Genomic DNA, 21,755 nt, shown 5'->3' on the forward strand with positions numbered 1-21,755 from the left:
GAAGTAGGAAGAAAAGTAGGTAAAGGAATACTTTTTTTTTGGGGGGGGGGCAAGTTCATGAACAGACAGTGGCACCTGAAGCCATCTGATCACAGGGAGGGGCTTCATCTATCTGCCTGGCGTCTGGTATCCAGATAAGATGCACAGCGGATGTAAAGAGGAAACCATGCCAGGGACATGAAACCCACACCAACAGACATTTCAACCAAGCAGACGGAAGCACACATCAGGAAAGGCTGATGAACAGGCAGCACAGATGGGCTTCAGAAGGCGCATTTTCCCTCACCAGGAAAGTAGCACCTGGATGGCTTTACCTGCATCTCCAGACAAGGCAGCTGTGCTTTTACTTCTGGCCAGGTATGAATGTGTAGGCGTCAGGAGTCTGTTAACAACGCTGCTCTCCCAGGGGCTGAGCTGCAGGCGGCGAGCTAAATGTCACCACATAAGCAATACGTTAGGAGTATTTTTGCCAGGGTCCAGAGAGCGCAGAACATCATAGCTGCTGCCTCCATATGCTGGACCTTCGAGAGAGATCAGGCTTTCCAAGGAGAGCAGCAGGCCGTGAGTCAGGGGAGAGGATCCCAATCCAAGGGAAGCAGCTACCCCCCAGACACTGCCCTTCCTCAAGATGTTGAGTTTTTAGTCATGGATTTTGCCATTCACTCTTCTTTCACAGCCAACAGATCTCAAAGCAGAACTACCATTTCATCTACAGACTTGTCACATATGGAAAACTTGAAGGTGTACCAACTGGATGGGTGCTGGGATAGGTAATGGATTCAGGGCATAAATGGCAGCCAAAGGGCTTTCGAAGTACCTTGAATAATAAATCTCAGTAGACATGCTCGCAGGTAATGGAAGGCCACATTTACAGAAGAGATAGGAAAGCTCCCTATTAAACTATGTTAGATCTTGATTGCTATTTGGGCAACTTGTTTGCTATAATAAAATAAAAGAAGATTCATGCAAAGTTGTTGATGGGATTTCTTTTGACCTTTCCATTCAGTAAGGCAGGCTCTTTCAGGTAGGTTCCTATTTGGCAACAAAATAAAAAATTTTGGCTAAAGTTCAATGCTGAAGTGAAGGTAAGAAAAAAAAAGAAATAGAAAAATACAATATAAAAAATCATGAAGATTGCTAGTAGGTACATAAAGAATCTAGAAAACATTTAAAATAAGGCAATTAATTATAAATGGCTCAACTGTACTGGGTCTTGACAGGGCCATAGTTAGGAAACATATGCCAATTATAAATTAATTACTTTGCATACATTTATAGTTTTCAAAGTTAGGGCATGCAAACCTAGAAGATATTTTTAAAAATGCTGGCAAAGAAGTTTACAGACTATTCCTAATATCACTACAGTAAAACAATCACATATCTCTTTATTTGAATTACTCCTAAATCACTTAAGAACGACTTTAAGACAGTTAAAAGCCACTTGTCTGCTCTTAAACCCTCAGACACAAATCTTGTTACCCCCAGAGCAAGTGTTCTTGTACCTACATCATAGTTATCATTCTTTAAAGTAATGACACTTAAATTCTAGGAAGTTAGTTTTAGTTAACAGTAATAAATTGCTGGATGTTGTTACATACAGAAAATATTTGCTTCTACTTGGAAGGATTATTTGACTTTATTTTACAAGTGGCTATCTTACTCAAAGCTTTGATGGATTTGAGTTAACAGATTATTCATTAGATTTTTTTTTGTTTATTATGAAAATGTCTTTTTGGTTCAACTAAGTATTAAAGATGTAATTAAGCATTAAGACGTAATTAAAAAATTAAGATGTAATTAAAAAGATCTGTTGTAAAAAAAAAACTGCAATAAGTAAAGTCAGTAGAAAGTACCATGGTAGGTACAATTATATACTACTAGGGCAGTATGAGTGTAAGCAAAAACAGAATATAACAACAACCTAAATTCACAGAATAAAATCAGTTGGCAAATGTGGTTAGGAGTAACTGGAAATCTTCAACACAACTGCATGCTCTCTAGGTGAGAAAGGAAAGAAAGACAGCTGCTTCCTTTTCTGTAGGATGACTGTGGCTTAGAACCACAGAGATGGCAGAGCATCAAAAAGATTAGTCTTTTCACTTTTCTCCAGTAAGAATTTCAATTACTTCATTTCTGAGTCCTTAAGCACCAACCACAGATTTGTTTCAAATAAAGATCATTACAAACTCATTTCAACATGAACATAAAAGCAAATCCTAAGTCTGTGAATGAATGCTATTGCTAAGAGAAACATGTCTCCACTTTATGACACTTATTACAAAGGCCCTGTCTTTCACAAGAAAACTTTTTTAGTGCAGGTTAGTAAAGGAGAGTTAACTCAAAAAACTTTTTAACCTACAGGGTCTGGACTTGAAGAGTTAATAAAGCTTAAATAGGAGACATTAACTACAGTGGGACTGTGTGGAAGTGGTTCCATTTAATCACTTAAAAATGAGATGGTTACAACTTCTATGAAAGACAGCTCAGCCAGGTCAGAAGAGACACATCAAAGGCCTCAGGCCATGCAGGTAAACATAAATAAGTGATCCTGGCTAAAGAAACAAATATCTTCACTACCACATTCCTACAGAACAATGAAATAGCTATTCAGTTTCATGTAATGAGTGCCAAGCAGAACTGAGGCAAATGTTGCCAGATCTTAATTTGTTTCATTAGAAGAAGGAAACCAAAGTAGTATATGAAATCTTCCAAAGTTTTTAAGTTGGCAACTATAAAGGCCTATTCAGGTTAAATAGAGAATTTACTCTGTCTTCTGATATCAGAGATTTTTACAGGAAACTATTAAGCAAAGAGACGATAACTTCATTTTAAAATGAAGACTCTGTCCTGTGTTGGGAAAAAGCTGGTTAAGTAGGTAGCTTAAAGGTAATGAAATACAGAAAAGTCCACATGACTCTTATCTCCAATTAGTCACTCAAAAACTGTTAAGTGGCTCTGTGACTCAAGTGTAGAGCACTAGCCTTGGGATAGCACATAGGACCTGAGTTCAAGCCCCACAACTGACAAAAAAAAAAAAAAAGAGAAGATAATAGTATAGCTGGGTATGGTGGCACATGCCTACAAATTCCAGCATTTGGGAAGCCGAGGAAGGAAGATCTTGAGTTTGAGACATAAAATTAAAAAAAATATATGCACACTTTTAATATAAAAATTTCCAAAGGCAACAATCTTAGTTACGGTAATTAAAAAATACCTAATAATCAAGAGCTTTCCTTTGATCAGGTAATTTGATCAGTTAATGTAACACTATATTCAAGTGTAATCATCAAAAGAATTAAACACCAGAAGGGCATAGGCACAGACCTATAACTGGCTTCCATTAGCTCTGAAAGGCTCAGGCAAGAAGATGAGAGGGAGGTGGCCATTTTCCAAGTGCTGCTGCAGTATTTTAGTGCATTTGATAACTGCAGAGCTGTTCAGATGCACCCCTACTGCCCTTCAGCCTTGATAGCTTCCCAGCCTCAATTTCCTACCAGCTAAAATGTAAGACCACTGCCCTGAGACCGAAAAAACTCCAACCATCTAGTAATGATGCATATACCCTCTTCTCTACAAAGGCTTCGCAGGAACACTCATATATCTTTTGAAAAAGGGCACAGAAACAGAGCTTCTTGATTGTGTGTACTCTTTCTTGTGCTATTAGTATGGCCCAATATTCAATGTTCCAGGTGTAACTCATTATAACAGGGAAGTTTCCTGGCCCAGTTATGGATTGTTTACTGGATGTCCACTAACTTGCTAAGCTACCTCTACTCCTGACCTCTCCAATGGTCCCTGCATTCTTCCACTGAGTCAGACTAAGCAAGGCCACTGTGTAGGTAAGAACTTCAGGTGCAGCACAGGAGCTAACTTTTGGTTTCACTTCTGAATACTCAGAGGGTCCCTGTTAATGGAGCTGGAATAAATTATCCATCTAATAGATCTTTCTTAGTTGTAAGATCATATGACCTCAAAATACCCACTTAGATGTTATCATGCAGGGTCCTCAACATATACACAGGCAGTTAAGAATGGTCATTCCAGGGAAGCAGGATAGGACATTGTCAATTTATTACCTGTCTCCCTACTCTCATCCTAATTTCATCTATGGAACTGCAAGAGGTGGTAAACAAGGCTTAGTTTTAACTTAAAAGTTTACAAGAATCTGGCTGGGTGCTGGCTCATGCCTGTAATCTTAGTTACTCAGAAGGCTGAGATCTGAGGATCATGGTTCAAAGCTAGCTGGGTAGAAAAGTCCATGAGACACTTTATCTCCAATTAACCAACAAAAAGGTGGAAGTGGAGGTGTGGCTCAAATGGTAAGTGCCAGAAAAGCTAAACGCAAGAGTATGAGGTCCCAAGTTCAAGTCACAGTAAAACATACACACCAAAAAAAGATCTGCAAAATCCTAATTGTGGTTTGCTTCAGATCACAAAAGTATGCAATTAAAATACTGTGACCAAGTCAATAGAAAATGTAAATATAGCATGTATTATTTTATATCAAGGAGGTTTGAAAATAAGAGATATTTATGAAACCATTTTTTTTTTTTTTTTGCCAGTCATGGGGCCTGAACTCAGGGCCTAGGTGCTGCCCCTGAGCTCTTCTGCTCAGGGATAGCACTCTTCTACTTTGAGTCACAGCTCCACTTCCAGTTTTCTAGTACTTAAGAGATAAGAGTTTCATGGCCTTTCCTTCCCGGGCTGGTTTTGAGCTGAGATCCTCAAATCTCAGCCTCCTAAATAGCTAGGATTACAGGCATGAGCCACTAGTACCTTGCCTGAAACAAAATTAAGAATACTTTTTTTGGCCAGTCTTGGGGCTTGAATTTTGGGCTTGGGTGCTCTCCCTGCCCTTTTTCACTCACAGCCCCACTTCCGGTTTTCTGGTGGTTAACTGGAGATAGGAGTCTCACAAACTTTCCTGCCCAGGCTGGCTTTGAACTGTGATTCTCAAATCTCAGCTTCCTGAGGAGCTAGAATGGCATGCGTGAGCCACAAGCACCCAGTTCTATGAATGCTTTAACACAAAAAGGTTTGTAAGTTGACTTGCTATCTCATATCAGTGATTAGTGCAAGTTAGGTTTAAAAAGGAGTAGTTTGGTTAAAAAGCAAGAGTAGGAAATTGTTCAAACATTTACTGTTTTATGAGAAATTATCAAGTAACATCAACACTCATATAATTACATACAGTACATACATACATTACAATGACACCATAACTTTTACACAATACAAAATTTATAAAGACATACACACAGAACATGCACACATATACTCCTTATAAAGATAATAAACACTGAAACTGTCTACTTTTAAGATACAGTCTTTAAAATAAGCACAATCTGTTATTTTGAAAGAGTATGTGCTTTTTCATTACACAATAATTCTTTGGTTTTTCTTACACTCATCTTAGTAATGTAAAACAAGTAGCTTATCTTATAAGCTTGATTGCTTTTTCTATGGTCTACGTAAAATAAAACTTTTACTTTATAAATACCTCAACATTCATGTACTGTAAATCCATAGGATGTATAAAACTTAAAATTGGGAAAGAGGTTAACTGTGGGACTGTGATTATGAAACTTTTCAGGAGGCTAAAATGTTAATGGTATTCTCGAAGGTTGGTTGAATCCTTCAGGAGTGAACGAATGGATACTGAAAACCCAGTCACACACAGGAGAAGATGCAGTAAGAACTGTTTGGTTAAATGAGAAATAAATTGGCAAAATGAAATCTACCATCATGAATCATTGAAAGTTTTCTTCAGAAAATCAGAGCCTGGAATTTCGAAGGTACAGATGAAAAGCCAGAAGCAATAGATTGGAGGAGGCAATGTTCATTTTGTGGATAGTGGGTGGTTTCGGGAGCTGTACACTGTTACTAAAGAGTCCACAGAAGCACCGCTCTCATCACTGCTAAATACAACATTCAGCCACGTCTAACATGGGGAACAGTCTTGTCACAAGGCAATGCTGCTCAGACGTTTATTGCTTTTTTACTCGCAAGTTTTTTCTTCCTATTTAAGAAACGTAGGGAAAGCAACTTCAGATGCTTATTTTCATCTGTAAACATCCAGAAAAGTTTTTTTTAAAAAAGCATTAAAAATAACAGAACACTTTGTTTGGGTTTCCTTTTTCACTGTACCTCTATCTGGAGAATTTAGCAAAGTCGCAGAGGAAGATGAGAGCCGCTTGCTAATGACCGGATCGACATGTTTCGAAAGATTCATGGTGGAAACTGACCGCCTGTCTGGATCTACAATAAATGGAGATAATGCTAATTGACAGCTAGCATGCAGGATTGCCATTTCCTAGGTCGATAATGGAGGGAGACTAGGATTAAATGCTTTCAGTTCTATGTCTAGATCTTTCATAACAGCACAGTTTTCTACGTGGACATAGTAAAGGTAACTTAAAGGTGAGAAATGCAATTCATTTTTTCTTACAGAATAAACATTCAGACCCCCCAGCTTGAGACTCAAGGAAATTATTACAATTAAAGTGGACGGAAAACAAAAAAGGAAGGCCATGGAAGGGATACTGAAATGACAGCGGCCAACTAGGAGAAGACCTTGTAATGGTGAATGCCTTCTGAACTTCTTTAGGCAAGAACAATGGATGGTAATGGTGGTGGTAAAATATACTAAATAATCTGGAGTTGAAAACACATTAGGTTCTATGTACTTGCCTGTATTTTTGCTTGTAATTATTTTATCCAGCCCATTAAAATTTAGCATAGAAGACTATTTAGAAGACTGATTTTTAAAAATAAGGCAGGACATGTTGGTACACACCTGTAATCTCAGTTCCTTGGGATGCAGAGGCAGAAGGATCTATAAAGTTTGAGGCTAGTTTGGGCATCTTAACAAGAACCTAGTCTTGAAGTAGAAAATAGAAAATGTACAAAGGAAAAAAATAAAAGAAAAAAAAACAAACGTACAAAGGCCTGAGGATGTAGATCCATGGAAGAGAACCTGTGCCTAGCATGAGTGAGGCACTGAATCTCTCCAAAAACTGGATACCCCAAAAAACAAAACAAAACAAAGCAGAACAAAACCATTTAGTTATGTTTCAGAGTTAGCAGAAAAACAAGATAGACTATATCTTTCCATCTCCCACAAAACTGTGACAGGAAGAAGATCTAAATCTGCCAGCAGGGAGTAAAATATGGAGGGATGTCATGAGTGTGCTCTCTTATTTAATGTGAGCCAATTTGGATTCATAATCAGTTCTCAAGGTGTGACATTTTTTAGAGCAGGGCAGGACAGGTGCCATGGGTTGGAGGTGCCAGTCATCTTGATACAGACAGCTTTGAGGATCTGGTTGCTGGTTAGCATACAGTGGCTATGTGGTTCACTAGGCCTCAGATGTTGCTGCAAGGTGCAGAGTATTCAAACTTCTCTGTTCTAGTGGAGCAGCACCATGCTCTAACTCATGGGTCTTGCAAGAGTAGCTTTTATGCAATAGCTTATGAATATGCCATGGCCTTCTCTTATTCTGAGTGGCAGAAGTGAAGGTCAAGTATTAACCTCCAAGCGGGGATACAAGTAAGGCTAAGCAACTTCAGTGTTCCTCAAACAAGTGTGAAAACCTACAACAGTATGTTTCTCCTAATCATATAGAAAGCCAAGTAAGAGAAAAATGAGATTATAAAAATACATCCCATGACAGTTTATCTGCATGGAATGCCATAAGCAAAACTAACCATCAGGGCTGGGAATATGGCCTAGTGGTAGAGTGCTTGCCTCGTATACATGAAGCCCTGGGTTCAATTCCTCAGAACTACATAAACAGAAAAAGCCAGAAGTGGTGCTGTGGCTCAAGTGGTAGAGTGCTAGCCTTGAACAGAAAGAAGCCAGGGACAATGCCCAGGCACTGAGTTCAAGCCCCAGGACTGGCAAAAAAAAAAAAAAAAAAAAAAAAAGAACCATCACAAGCACGCGATTTTTATGATCTCAGGCTTGATGATGTGTGTCATGAGCTATCCTGACAGTGAGGATGAAGTGGCAAGGGTAGAAATGTGCTTTTAGATTTGGTTCATTGTGATAAGAAAGTGAGTTATGGTGAGATTCATTAGACTTAAAATAAAAGAATGGTAAGAGATATGTTAGGATATATAGAATGTTAGGAATGAAAGAATAACACAAATGAATGAGCAAACATTCATTGTTACTTAGATAAAATTAAGAGTAACTACATAGTATTAATGAAGATGGGAGGAACTAAATTGGAGGTACTTTAATTCCATATATATGTATGTGTATATGTAGGTATGTAGGTATGTAGTTATGTAGGTATGTATATATATACTGCTAACTCTTTTGCCTGGGCTGGCTTTGAACTACAATCCTCTCCATATCTCCTCCTGAGTAGCTAGGATCACACCTGTGATCAACAGGAGCCTGGCTTGAAAGATAGTTTTTGAAGGCTTTATTCAAAGTTATCATTTAAAGGAGAAGCAAACATGCCACATGTAATTATTTCAACACCTTTAAGTCACCTGTGTCGCATTATCAGACTTAGGAAACACTGTGCAAATCCCAGATCTAGGTCTATGCAGTAGGAAGACAGTATACATGCATTATGGCTAAGGTGTGATGGTTCAGCTATGGATGAACTGGCCCTTGGTCTGAGGTGCTAACTATGGGGCAGGTAGTCAGCAATCACAGGGATGTTTGTACCATATTTTCTAGTACCACCCAAAGTTGTGAAGTGGCGGTCCAAGCCTGCTAAATCGAGAAAGGTGAATGATGACTCAACAAAACCACCTGGGGACAGAATGTAAGACATGATTTTTTTCAAAGTAAATAATAAAATAAACAAATAAATTGTTAAGACTCAAATGAAAAAGAACTGGCATGCTATGTAAAATTCAAGGTATATTGAATTTACAGTACAAAAATAAAGCATTTTACTAAATTCAAAGTTCAGTATGATTTTATGTCCCTTCAAGAAGGAAGAACAAGCTTTGGCATCTGTGACTACTTCTAAGCCTAAGCTGCCTACACACTTCTTTAAAAGCATTAATGTTCCTTTTAGGGACAGAACACAGATGCTTATAGTACTGATTCTGGTCCCATTCATATATGATTCTCCTAAGGAGAAAAAAATAAGTGGTGAACTTATTCCACAGCCCTGAAACCCTTAGGCAAATGGATTCCTAAAACAGAGTATAGAAATGTTGCATAGGTTTCTTTAATGATTTTACAACCCAAAATGAGCTGCAGGAAGGGAGAGGGCTTTATTTTATCCCCACCCCTCTTCCAATGGGAACATCAGTTAATTACAGTTCAAAGAGTTCAGCAGGATATTCATTTTGCAAATTCAGATTAGGGGGTGAGGCAAATGCTTACAAAAACCACATCTGGAAAGAGTGCCAGAATGTTACCTGCACTGCGGATGCTGGGGCTCCCATGCAGAGGGCCCCCCCACGACCACCGGTTATACTTCTGCTTTGGTTTCTGGCTCCTCTCCATTGTACGTCGTACCACAGCTTCATGGCGCTCCTGAAATGGAACCGCGGAGTCAGGGGTTACCTTCAGCCTGGCTGTTTGAAACTCCTACAGCTTGAGGCAGAGTCTACCCTACTATAGCACTGCTCTGCTACTTCCTAACTGGTATGCTTTATCTTTTGGGGGATGAGGGAAGAACAGGGGCCATACTGGGGCTTGAACTCAGGGCCTTAGCTTTTCTGCTCATGGTTGGAGCTCTACCACTTGAGCCACACCTCCACTTCTGACTTTTTGGTGGTTAACTGGAGATAAGAGTTCATGGACTTTCCTGCTTGGGCTGGCTTCCATCTGTGCTCCCCAGATCTCAGCCTCCTGAGTTTCTAGGGTTACAGGTGTGAGTCACTGGCTTATCTTAAAGTGGGAATACTATCTATCTTGAAGGTTACTGAAATCGTAGCTCCCAGTAGACCAAGCCCTTTGTGTACCCCAAGTCAGTTCTAGGTGACATGATTCAGTCAGCTCAGATAGGCATGGATGCTTGGTGCATGCACTACCATCTAATTTAATTCCACTTCTTTATTTTTGAGACAGAGTCGCATGAGGTAGCCTAGGCAGGCCTTTAACTAATGATCTTCCTGCCTCTATCTCCCAAGTGGTGGTATGAAAGGAATGTGTACTTCCACACTTTTTTTTTTTCCACACTTCATTTTTACTTTTCTTTTCTTTTCTTTTTTTTTTTTTTGCCAGTCCTGGGGTTTGAACTCAGGGCCTGAGCACTGTCCCTGGCTTCTTTTTGCTCAAGGCTAGCACTCTGACAACTTGAGTCACAGTGCCATTTCTGGTCTTTTTTATACATGTGGTGCTGAGGAATCGAACCTAGGGCTTCATGTATATGAGGCAAGCACTCGTGCCACTAGGCCATATTCCCAGCCCTCATTTTTACTTTTCTTATGGTGTCAAGGATTCAGTTTAGAGCCTATGCATACCAGGCAAGGAGTCCACCACTGAACTACATCTGCAGCTCCTTGTGGAATTGTGCTTAAAAAATGGAATTCATGATATGAGGATCTACAGTTCTTGATTCCTGCCTTAAAGATTTGTATGACTTTGTATGACTGGTCTAAATTTCCATATGCAAAAATTGATACATAATACTTCCTTAAGGAAGTTTGTTGTTTTTTTTGTTTGTTTGTTTTTTTGGTCAGTGGTAGAGCTTGAACTCAGGGTTTAGGTGCTGTCCCTGAGCTTTTCTGCTCAAGACTAGCATTCTACCACTCTGAGCCATAGTGCCACTTCTGTTTTTCTGGTGGTGAATTGGAGATAAGACCCTCAGAGACTTTCCTGCTCTGGAAGGCTTCCAATCATAATCCTCAGGTCTCAGCCTATTGAGTAGCTAGGATTACAGGCGTGAGCCACCAGTGCCTGGCTACCTTAAGAAGTATTTAACACTTCTTGAGGTAGTACTAATACTAATTTGTTTCATTTACTGGCCTAGAAATGAGAATGAAGTGCCGATCACTAACAGAACTTCAGGATTAGTAAGGAGAACTGAAAAAGAAAATACTACTTCCTGAGGAAGTGTTAATAAATAAGGAGTGTTTGTGAAAATGTTTATGAATGGAAGGCCCTATACTTGGAGCAGTCTCAATGCTCAGTACAATGGAACACTAATCAGTTACAGGTCTAGAGCAGAGAAATGTGTGTGTGAAGCTCGGTGGCCGTACTGAGCAGCCCACCCTCCACCCAGCTTTCTGAGCATCTGGAGCTGGCTGAGAACACAACCTCCTGGAAGTGATCACAGCCTTCCCCTAGAGGTGTTCCATGACATGAAACACAGGAGCCTCCTTCTTACCTTGTCCTCCTCTAGCCTCTGCCTTCGCTTTTCCTCCACCGCCGCCCTTCTCCGCTCCTCCTTCAGCCGCTGCTCCTCCAGCCTCCTCTTCCTCTCCTCCAGGTGCTTTTCATAGTGCTGCCGGGCCCGTTCCTCCTTCTCTAGCCAGAGGATTTCTCGTGCAGCTTTATGGAAAAGTAGAGAAGAATGCAATAAATTGGGGTTTAAAACCTGAATAGTCAAGGTTGGTCAGTGTCCCACATTTAACAAATATGTGTTCTAGCCCACGAGGAAAGCAATATAGTGCTGTTCACTTTTAGGACAATTTCATATGCCAACAATGAAGTGGAAGAAGACGCACTGAATCCTACCCTTTGGGAACTCATACGATTATTTTCTACTGTGGCATAAACCACATGCTCTGGTTTCAAACTCAATATTGATAGGATGTCCTCCCTATCAATAGTACCATCTGTTTATTTGTAAAAAGTATGATATACCACACTGATGACTACATTTCTTTCAACACAGCACTGGCTCTCTGAAGGAAGTAGAGGAAAATAATTAGTGGATGAGTGATGTATGAAGTGCCTCAAAGCCTAACCCAGTGAGCTCAGCCCCATGAGAGCCAAAAAGAGCCCACAGTGCCAAGGAAAGCTGGGTGCTGGTGGCAGCCATCTATAATTTTTGCCACTCAGGAGGCTGAGACCTGAAAACTGTAGTTCAAACCCAGCCCTAGTGGGAATATGGCCTAGTGGTAAAGTGCTCGTCTCGTATACATGAAGCACTGGGTTCGATTCCTCAGCACCACATACATACAAAAGGCCAGAAGTGGCGCTGTGGCTCAAGTGGTAAGAGTGCTAGCCTTGAGCAAAAAGAAGCCAGGGACAGTGAGTTCAGCCCCAGGACTGGCAACAAAAACAAACCCAGCCCCAGTTAGAGATACAGCTCAGGGGAAGAGTGGTTGCTCTGAAGCATATACAATGTCTGGGGACTGATTTCAAACACTGCAAAGAAGAGGGGAAAAGAAGGAAGGAGGGTGAAGAAAGGGGGAGAGGAAGAGAGGAAAAAAGGAAAGGGGAGAGAAAGACAAAAATGAAAGAAAATTTAACGTTTATGCTTTACCTCAATATATACTGAGATTATTTCATTCAAATAAATGTCACTGTTCAGGTTACTTTGAATGTATTAACTAAGTGCTAATGGTAATTCTTCTTCTTTTTTTTTTTTTGGCCAGCTTCATGTGTAGCAGGCAAGCACTCTTGCCACTAGGCCATATTCCCAGCCCGCTAATGGTAATTCTTAAAAAAAAAAACCAAAAAACTACTATTGGGGCTGGGACTATGGCCTAGTGGCAAGAGTGCTTGCCTTGTATACATGAAGCCCTGGGTTCGATTCCTCAGCACCACATATATAGAAAAAGTCAGAAGTGGTGCTGTGGATCAAGTGGTAGAGTACTAGCCTTGAGCAAAAAGAAGCCAAGGATAGTGCTTAGGCCCTGAGTTCAAGGACCTGTACTGGCAAAAAAGAACAACAAAAACTACTTCAATTTAGGTCATTATTTCTAGGAAGGAAAAAATAAAAACCTATAGAAGTAGAATATTTCTTAGAGAATTCACGTAGGAAATATTGAAATGTTTTATTTAATGGCCAAGAAAAAAGAATGAAGTGATAATCGCTAATAGAATGTACAAGCACAGTACAATTTGAAGATTAGTGAGAACTGCGGAAAGAACAGTATTTCTTTGCACCAAACCAGCCTCTACTTTACACCACCAATGTTACCTGTTCCCTTAAAAGGGGGGAAAGGGGACAGGAAGTTAAAATAAGCTGCTAGGAAAAAAGTCAAGTCTATTAAGACTGAGACTTATCTAGGCATGATGGAGCATGTCTGTAATTCCAACACTTGGGAGGTGGAAGCAAGAAGATTAAGAGTTTGAGGCCAGCCTGAGCTAAGTATAGCTTTTTCTATGGTAAGATCCCATCTCAAAACAAAAAAAATAAAAATAAAAATACCTGTTTTTTGTTTTTTTGTTTTTTGCCTGTGCAAACCCAAAACACCCACCACCTATGGTGTTTACAAAAAAACAAAGCTAACAAAATAAATAAAAAAAAACCCTAATAAAACAAAAACAGAAATCAAAGTGCTGAGGGTACAGTTCAGTAGTAGAATATTTACCTAGCAAGTAAAGGACCTGGGGTTGATCCCCAACAACATGTGTGCGAGCAAACAGCCATAGGGCAAAACAAAAAGGTGGCAACTAAAAATACTAGTGTCAGACAAAATGGACTTGAAATTCAAATAATAAAAAGATAAAAAAAGTTAAATAATATCCTCAAGACCAAGGCCTAAAAGAAACAGAGTTGGGGTTTTACCTCAGCTCTGACTGCAAAGCTTCTACTGCCAGAGATGACACCATACTGCACCTATGTTCACTTGTTCCGGTCTCAAATTTCTACCTGAATACTCAGAGAGCTCTTGCATCTCCCGACTCATTGTGTGTGAGGTTAGCACAGAACCTGTTGTCTTTTGGTCTTTCTGGGGATCTCTCAGACCCTGCAGGAGCCTCTCCAACATTGCTGTAATTATTATTATTCTTTTTGCCAGTCCTGGGGCTTTGAACTCAGGGCCTGAGCACTGTCCCTGGCTTCTTTTTGCTCAAGGCTAGTACTCTGCCACTTGAGCCACAGCGCCACTTCTGGCCATTTTCTATATATGTGGTGCTGGGGAATTGAACCCTGGGCTTCATGTATACAAGGCAAGCACTCTACCACTAGGTATATTCCTAGCCCTGCCACAATTATTTTAAGGGCTCATACTCTTCCTGCATCTGATATCCAGCCCTTTGCCTCTTCAAATCCATCCTACTTACTGTTTTCAGACACAGCTTTCTCAAACTACAAATCCGGGAAGACTTAGTTCCCCATGTTCCCTATTGAGCTCCTTAGATAGGTCTTATAATCCTGAACTTTACATCTGCTACCTCTGTCCAAAACACCTCCTCCCACCTGGTGAACTTTGGTCCTGTAAGTCATCCATCAAGCGCCACTTCCTCTGAGCAGCACGACCTGGGTCACTGGGTCCACTCAGCGATGGAAACCACTCTGCACTCATGTCTACTTTGGTAGATGGCTAATTCAAGTTTGAATAAATGAACTAGGAATGTTTATTAAAGGGGGCTAGGGATGTAGCTCAATACTACTTGTTTTGTGCACATCAGGCTCTGAGTTCGAGTCTAGTACCATATATTAAAAAACTTTAGGGCTGAGTGATTTTCAAGCAAGGTGACTTACATCAAAATATCAGTGATAATCCAAAACCTTGTCAGCTTGAGGAAATTGAAATTAAGTGTTCTTTCACCGAATTATACAATGGAGAATTGTATGGCAAGAGCGGCAAGTGGCACTGCAGGATGGCCAGGACACGGTCTCCTGAGGGGAGGGGCCTCCCTACTTTGCCTGCTTCCCTGTACAGAAAGGATGGATAATGGGGCCAAGGTGCAGAAACAACAGCTGATACACTGGGAAAGCAAACTCCTCCTTGGTTCCGGGAAGGCCAAGAGCCTCCTTTGTGTGGAATGACTTTTGAGATAAGGAAGCAAATCAGATCAAAGATTCCCTGGAATTCTACCCTTATCTCCTGCTCAAGTAATTCAGCTTTGCTAGACAAATGGCTACCCTTGGACTCGTCTGGTGGACATCACAACCCTAATCCCCTACACTCTTCAGAGAATTTACCTTTCTCCTCAGCTGGCTGTCTCCCCCAGCCTATCCCAGAAAGCACGCACAGCCTTCTGCCTGACACTCCATTATCAGGCCTCTCCAGGTCCAGTCACATGACTGGCCATCCTCATCTGGCCATCGTCATCATCCTGGATCTTACTTTACATTGTCTTGATGACACAGTGATTTACAGGCTTTATCTCCATAGCCATGCTGCAGGGCAGACACTGCCATTAAACTTATTATGAGAAGTCTGAGACACAGAAGTGACTGGATGAGCTAGACTTGAGACTTGGCTGTCTGACTCTGGAGGTGAACAATGAGCCATTCTGGTAAAATGCAGAGACTTCATTCTCTCCCCATGATGTGGGAGAAGGTGAAGGTCCCTAGCTTCCAATGCCACTCTTAGATGTGAAACTATTTGTTAACAAGGCCCTTTCCTATTCAGGTTTTAAAATCTTTTTAATTTTATCCTTAAAGGCAAAGCCAATTTAGGAGGGGGGGGGGAAGAATAGCTCTTTGGTCTTTTGATCCATTTGATGTTCTTACCTAATCCATTGGGCAACAAGCATGTGTCCTTTCCAGTAGTAGGCCTGTCTTATGACACATTGCTCTGGTATATGCTAATGTCATGTTCTTCCCACAAGGGCCATTTGGATCCTGGAATTTTCTATTTTACCAGTTTGGGAAGCTTTTGTACATTTCTTCACTAAGTGCCAATTTCAGCAGACCTGGATGGCAATCAAGACTGGTGGCAGAGAGCTGGGAATGTGGGTGGCTTAGTGGTTAAGTGCTTGCCTAGCATGGATGAAGCCTTGGGTTTGATTCCTCAGTACCACATAAACAGAAACAGTAGGAAGTAGTGCTGTGACTCAAGTGGTAGATAGCTAGCCTTGAAGAAAAAAAGCTCAAGGACAGTGCCCAGGACCAGAGTTCAAGCCCTAGGACCTGTGGAAAAAAAAAGGCTAATGGCAGATCTATCAAAGTTTATCTACTCGACATTTGGATGAGAAGGACTATTTCATGTGGGTATGCACATGGGTGTGCACACATTTCTCCCTCCTCATCCTTCCTTCCTTCCTTTTCAAGGAAAATCCTTTGTCCAAATAAATGACTCTCAAACATTCTTAAATGTGAAGTATGAGATCAGGAATCAACTCTAACCACTGCTCTATCATTGTGTACTCATTCATACGAACTTGTCTGGGAGTTATTTTGAGATAGACCTTCTAAACAAGGCTGAAATGATTATTTATCTCTTGACCATACATATTAATACTGTTGTCCCTGAGTCAACAACATATTGAGGTTAGGGAGAGAGGGGGAAAAAGTAGAATAAGAAAATCAAGCAGGGTGTGGTGACACATGCATGTGATGCCAGCCATTTGGGAGACAGAGGCAGGAAGATTGTGAGTTTGAGGCCAGTATGACCAAAAGGCAGTGAGACCTTATCTCAAAAGAAAAAAGAACAACAAAAGGGCCCAGGGCAAAGCCTGCCTAGCAAGCACAAGGCTGTGGGTTTGATCCTTATGATGAAGAAAGGAAGGAGGGAAGGAAGGAGGAGGGAAGGAATGAAGGGAAGGAGGGAGGGAGGGAGGGAGGGAGGGAAGGAAGGAAGGAAGGAGGAAGGGAAGGAAGGAAGGAAGGAAGGAAGGAAGGAAGGAAGGAAGGAAGGAAGGAAACAAAAAGAGAAAACCTATAACTGGAAGCAAAGAAATCTGGCAAAAAAACAACCAACCCTTCAATTATAATTTAATTGAATTTTGTTCAGAGGTTAAAATCCAATATTTATCCTTTTTCTTTTCTTTTTTTTTGGTTGGTTGTGGGGCTTGAATTCAGGGCCTGGTGCTGTCCCTGAGCTTTTCTGCTCAAGGCTACTGCTCTACCACTTGAACTAAAGCTTGGCTTCCTGTTTTCTGGTAGTTAATTGAAAGTAAGAGTGTCAGACTTTCATGCCCAAGCTGGCTTCAAACTGTGACCCTCAGATCTCAGCCTCCTAAGTAACTATGATTACAGGTGTGAACCACCAGCATCCGCAATATATTAACTTACTCTTTCAAAAATACTATACTATACTGGGGCTGGGGATATAGCCTAGTGGCAAGAGTGCCTGCCTCGGATACACGAGGCCCTAGGTTCGATTCCCCAGCACCACATATACAGAAAACGGCCAGAAGCGGCGCTGTGGCTCAAGTGGCAGAGTGCTAGCCTTGAGCGGGAAGAAGCCAGGGACAGTGCTCAGGCCCTGAGTCCAAGGCCCAGGACTGGCAAAAAAAAAAAAAAAAAAAAAAAAAACTATACTATGATAGATCTCTCGAACAACTTTGAGCTTAGCTATAAAAGGCATTATGAATGAATTAAAGATTCTTAAGTTTGAATTTTTCTTGGAGAACCATATCAATCACATATTCTGTGACAATCTTTAATGACTGAATAGAATACATAAAGTCCTAGTTAGAAATGCAAATCTGGTCAAATAAGATTTTAGTCTCAAAGATAAGGAATGTAAGTGGGAGAGCACTCACATGGGATGGGGTAAGGAGGATACTGGTCTCAGAAAGAGACTTAATAATTTTTAAATTAATTTTATTCATTTTTTGTTTATGTGGTACCAGGGAATCAAACCCAGGGCCTCATGCATGCCAGGCAAGCACTCTACCACTAAGCCACTTTCCCAGCCCACAAGACTTAATAATTTAATTCAATGTTTCCTCAGTGTCAGCAGTATGCCAATGCATTTAAACAAAAATTAAACACAACACTTCAAACTTACTTCATGTCATTTCCAAGAATAGATATCCTTGATCTCCCTAGAGAGGACTTGTCTTACTAAATGTTTCTTAAGTATTCTTTTGATCTTTCCTGTCAAAATATTTCTAGAGTATTTGCTTTATTAAAACATGAACAGTAAGAAGATTTAAGGTACAACTCTTCTATAAATATCTCTGTCTTGACTCATGTGGGAAGATAGTTAAGAATAAGAATTTAAGGTTAGGGTGGGGGAGTAAATGCTTGTAATCCCAGCACTTGGGATACTGAAGCAAGAGAATTGCAAGTTCAAAGTCAGTCTGGGTTAGAAACACCATTTTCGTCCATACTCCTGTTTAAAAAAATGAAAAATACCTGTGTATTGCTAATTGCTAATGTCACTAATTCATAATATCCACTGCACTCATGTGCACCATTCATGTAACAACCAAAAGTTGTGGGCACAGCTATGTGCCAAGCTGCTGCAGATACGAGGAAAGCAAAACTCCTTCTCATAAGGAGCGTATTCCAGCAGAGTCTGATACAAGAAAAACATAAAATGCCGACATGCTTATATGTTGATGATGTTAGGGAGGAAAGGGGAATTCTGGCTTGAGGAGCTGGAAATTTAGAGAAGGCCTCACTGAGAAGGTAGCATTTAAAGTAAACTTAAAGAAGGGAGTAGGACAAGGTGGCTCTTGCCTGTAACCCTAGCTACTCTGGAGGCTGATCTAAGGACTGAGTTTCTAAGCCAGCCCAAGCAGCAAAGAGTGTGACACTCTTTTTTGTTTGTTTTTTTTTTTGGCCAGTCCTGGGGCTTGGACTCAGGGCCTGAGCACTGTCCCTGGCTTCTTTTTGCTCAAGGCTAGCACTCTGCCACTTGAGCCACAGTGCCACTTCTGGCCGTTTTCTATATATGTGGTGCTGGGGAATCGAACCCAGGGCTTCATGTATGTGAGGCAAGCACTCTTGCCACTAGGCCATATTTTATCTCCAATTAAACACCCAAACGTCAAAAGTGGAGCTGTAGTTCAAGTGGTAAAGTACCTGCTGCGCGCACGTGTGTGCACAAGCATCTGTGTACACTGCACACACACGCATGGAGAAGGGAAAGATAAAGAGATTTATAATGTGGAATAACACCAAGTGTTTATAGCTCTAAGTCAGGACTGTGCTAGAGTGTTCAAGAAACAACAAGGGGTAAGATGGAGAGGCACGGCACAGCAGGCCCTGTTCTACCTGGAATGCACTGGCTGATAGGCTGAGAACTGAGCTGTGCTGATGGGAGAAAGAAAGAAAGAAGAGCTGTGAGACGGCAGCCTGCAGGGGAGAGAGGTCTGGGGGCTTGAGCCCAATTCTAGCAGAAAGTACCTATATTCTGGATATATCTGGAGGTTATTTCCTGATGGACTGGTTATGAGATACATGAAAAATTGTAGCTACAAGTTATATAAGCGTGGATCTTTTATAGGTTACTTCCTGGCTTGGAATACAAGTTCCAAGAAATGAGAAATGTGTCTTCACTTCTGTAGCTCCAGCATCTCTGGCTAGACATTATCCACACATTAACTATTAGTTCGATGAGCAAATAAATTTAAGTAACATAAAGCAGCTGGAGGGTGGTGGCTCATTCCTACAATCCTAGCTACTAAGGAGGCTGAGATCTGAGGATTACATTTTTGAGCCAGTCTGAGCAAGCAAATCTAACAGACTTTCATCTCCAATTATGCAGAAAACAAACAACTAAACTCTGTAAGAGGAGCTGTGGCTCAAGTGGTAGAATGCCATCCTTGAGCAAAAAAGCTGAGTGACAGTGTGAGACCCTGAGTTCAAGTCCCAATACCTGGGCCTATATGAGCCCGATCCCCAACAAAGTAACTTTAAAGAAAGAATGGCTAATTTTGTTTTTGTTTTTGCCAGTCCTGTGGCTTGAACTCAGGGCCTGAGCACTGTCCCTGGCTTCTTTTTGCTTAAGGCTAGCACTCTACCACTTGAGCCACAGAGCCACTTCTGGCCTTTTCTGTTTATGTGGTGCTGAGGAATTGAACCCAGGGCTTCATGCATGCTAGGCAAGCACTCTACCGCTAAGCCACATTCCCAGCACCAAGGATGGCTAGTTTTACTTTAAGCTATCTATAGTAATTATTCATACTGTTACAGAAATGATGTAATGCTCTGACCCTTGTAATGGTTTCTGAAAGACCTACCAGTCCCAGTGAACTCAAAGGCTAACTGAAGATTGATGCCATAAAATGTTCTCAAAAAGAGCTGTTAGGGGGTTGGGAATGTGGTCTAGTGGTAGAGTGCTTGCCTCGCATACATGAAGCCCCGGGTTTGATTCTTCAGCACCACATAAACTGAAAAAGCCAGAAGTGGCATTGTGGTTCAACAGGTAGAGTGCTAGCTCTGAGCAAAAAGAAGCCAGGGAGAATGATCAGTCCCCATTTCAAGCCCTAGGACTGGCAAAAAAAAAAAAAAAAAGAGTCAAATTTATTTGAATGAATGAGTCTTTCCCACATAGGAAAGAAATAAATTAAAGCAGAAGGGAGAGAGGAGAGAGAGAGAGAGAGAGAGAGAGAGAGAGAGAGAGAGAGAGAGAGAGAGAGAGAGAGAGAGAGAAAAGATTAGTAGGAGAGGGGAAGGGAGAAGAAGAAGAGAGGGAGAGATGACAAGATAGATGGATGGGAGGATGGGTATTTCGGGAGTTTAGAAAAATGGCATGAATAGAATCAGATAGAATAGAGTGGGTGAAGAATCACTTATAAAGCTTTTAAGGCAGAAAGATAAAGCTTTCCGAGAACATCTGTCCAGCCAACCATCAGAGCAAAGCAGTCTCACAAGCAATGATTTATTATGACTCATTTTATGTGAAAAACTGGAAGGTAGTATAGAAAGGCAGGCCACAGGCATAATCCTACCATCAAAGCATTAGAGCACAACAGAGATTTAGCCCACAGAAAATTATTAATAGATTCTGTCCGCTTGCAAAATAGTACTGATAGATACACCGTGCTCAAAACAAGACAAGCAAACTGCTACTCTGTCTCCTCCAGTTTGCTTTTTAAAATTTAAGGAAAAACAACTTATCCCAAACCTTAATGATTTCCATGTTAATTCCAACCCATTTCTAATAGTAAATAATCAGTGTCAATGGCCATTCATTCTAAACTTGCCTTCCAAGAATCTGAGGACTAATTTCCAGTGTTTTATTTGTAAAGCTACAGTTTGAAAACTCAGTAACTGCTGACATAACAAATCTTTTCCTTTGTTTTCCAAGAAGGCATATTCCAAATATTTTCTATTCAGTAAGGACTTTATTTGTTTGTAATACCATGGAATTGTCACAGCTTTTTGTGTGTGCCAGGATTGGGGCTTGAACCCAGGGTTTGGGCACTGTGAGGTAGCTTTTTCACTTAAGGCTGGCACTCTACCAGTTGACTCATAGCTCTACTTCCCCAGCTTTTTGGTAGTTAATTAAAGAGTCTCAAGGACTTTCCTGCCTGGGTTGGCTTCAAACTTTGATCCTCAAATCTCAGCTTCCTGACTAGCTAGGATTACAGGTATGAGCCGCCAAGCCCTGTCTAATCACAGCTTCTGAAGAAAACAGTATATGTGAAGTTGTCACCTGGGTACTGTGATGTACCCAAGAGGCTTTAGAAATCACTCTCGTGCATTCCAAGGCATAACTTCAGTCAGATGGTAAATTTCTCAGGACTCGTTTACAAATGTATACACATGTATGCATTCTGCATGTATGTTTACGTATTTATGAAGGCTGAAGGCAGCCTTACAATGCGAGTTCCTATTATGGTGGTTTCAATGCATAAAAGTAGTACAAAAGGACAGTGTTTTAAAATTTAAAAAGAAAATGAAATTCAAAGGAAAAAGTTAAGGAGTAATATATTCCATTACAATTATGATTTGAGACTGGGCATATTGGTACATACTCAGGAGGCTGGGATAGGAGGATTGCAAGTTCAAGGCAAACCTGAGCTACAC

The 21,755-nt window shown here is 40.8% G+C and overlaps 1 protein-coding gene across 3 annotated transcripts in view; it reads right to left on the reverse strand.

The window, feature by feature from the left end:
- Map7 (microtubule associated protein 7) overlaps positions 1-21,755 on the reverse strand; it is a 141,042-nt gene that overhangs the window by 26,250 nt on the left and 93,037 nt on the right. For 2 of the 3 annotated variants that reach the window (XM_048354159.1, XM_048354160.1), the window contains exons 4-7: positions 11,307-11,470; positions 9,391-9,508; positions 6,148-6,258; positions 315-428 (exon numbers count right to left, since the gene is read on the reverse strand). In XM_048354159.1, the coding sequence (XP_048210116.1) occupies positions 315-428; positions 6,148-6,258; positions 9,391-9,508; positions 11,307-11,470 (507 nt within the window). The remainder of the gene's footprint in view (positions 1-314; positions 429-6,147; positions 6,259-9,390; positions 9,509-11,306; positions 11,471-21,755) is intronic. The other variant, XM_048354161.1, reaches the window with a different exon arrangement.

This window comes from Perognathus longimembris, chromosome 9 (assembly GCF_023159225.1).
Source record: "Perognathus longimembris pacificus isolate PPM17 chromosome 9, ASM2315922v1, whole genome shotgun sequence".
NCBI lineage: Eukaryota > Metazoa > Chordata > Mammalia > Rodentia > Heteromyidae > Perognathus > Perognathus longimembris.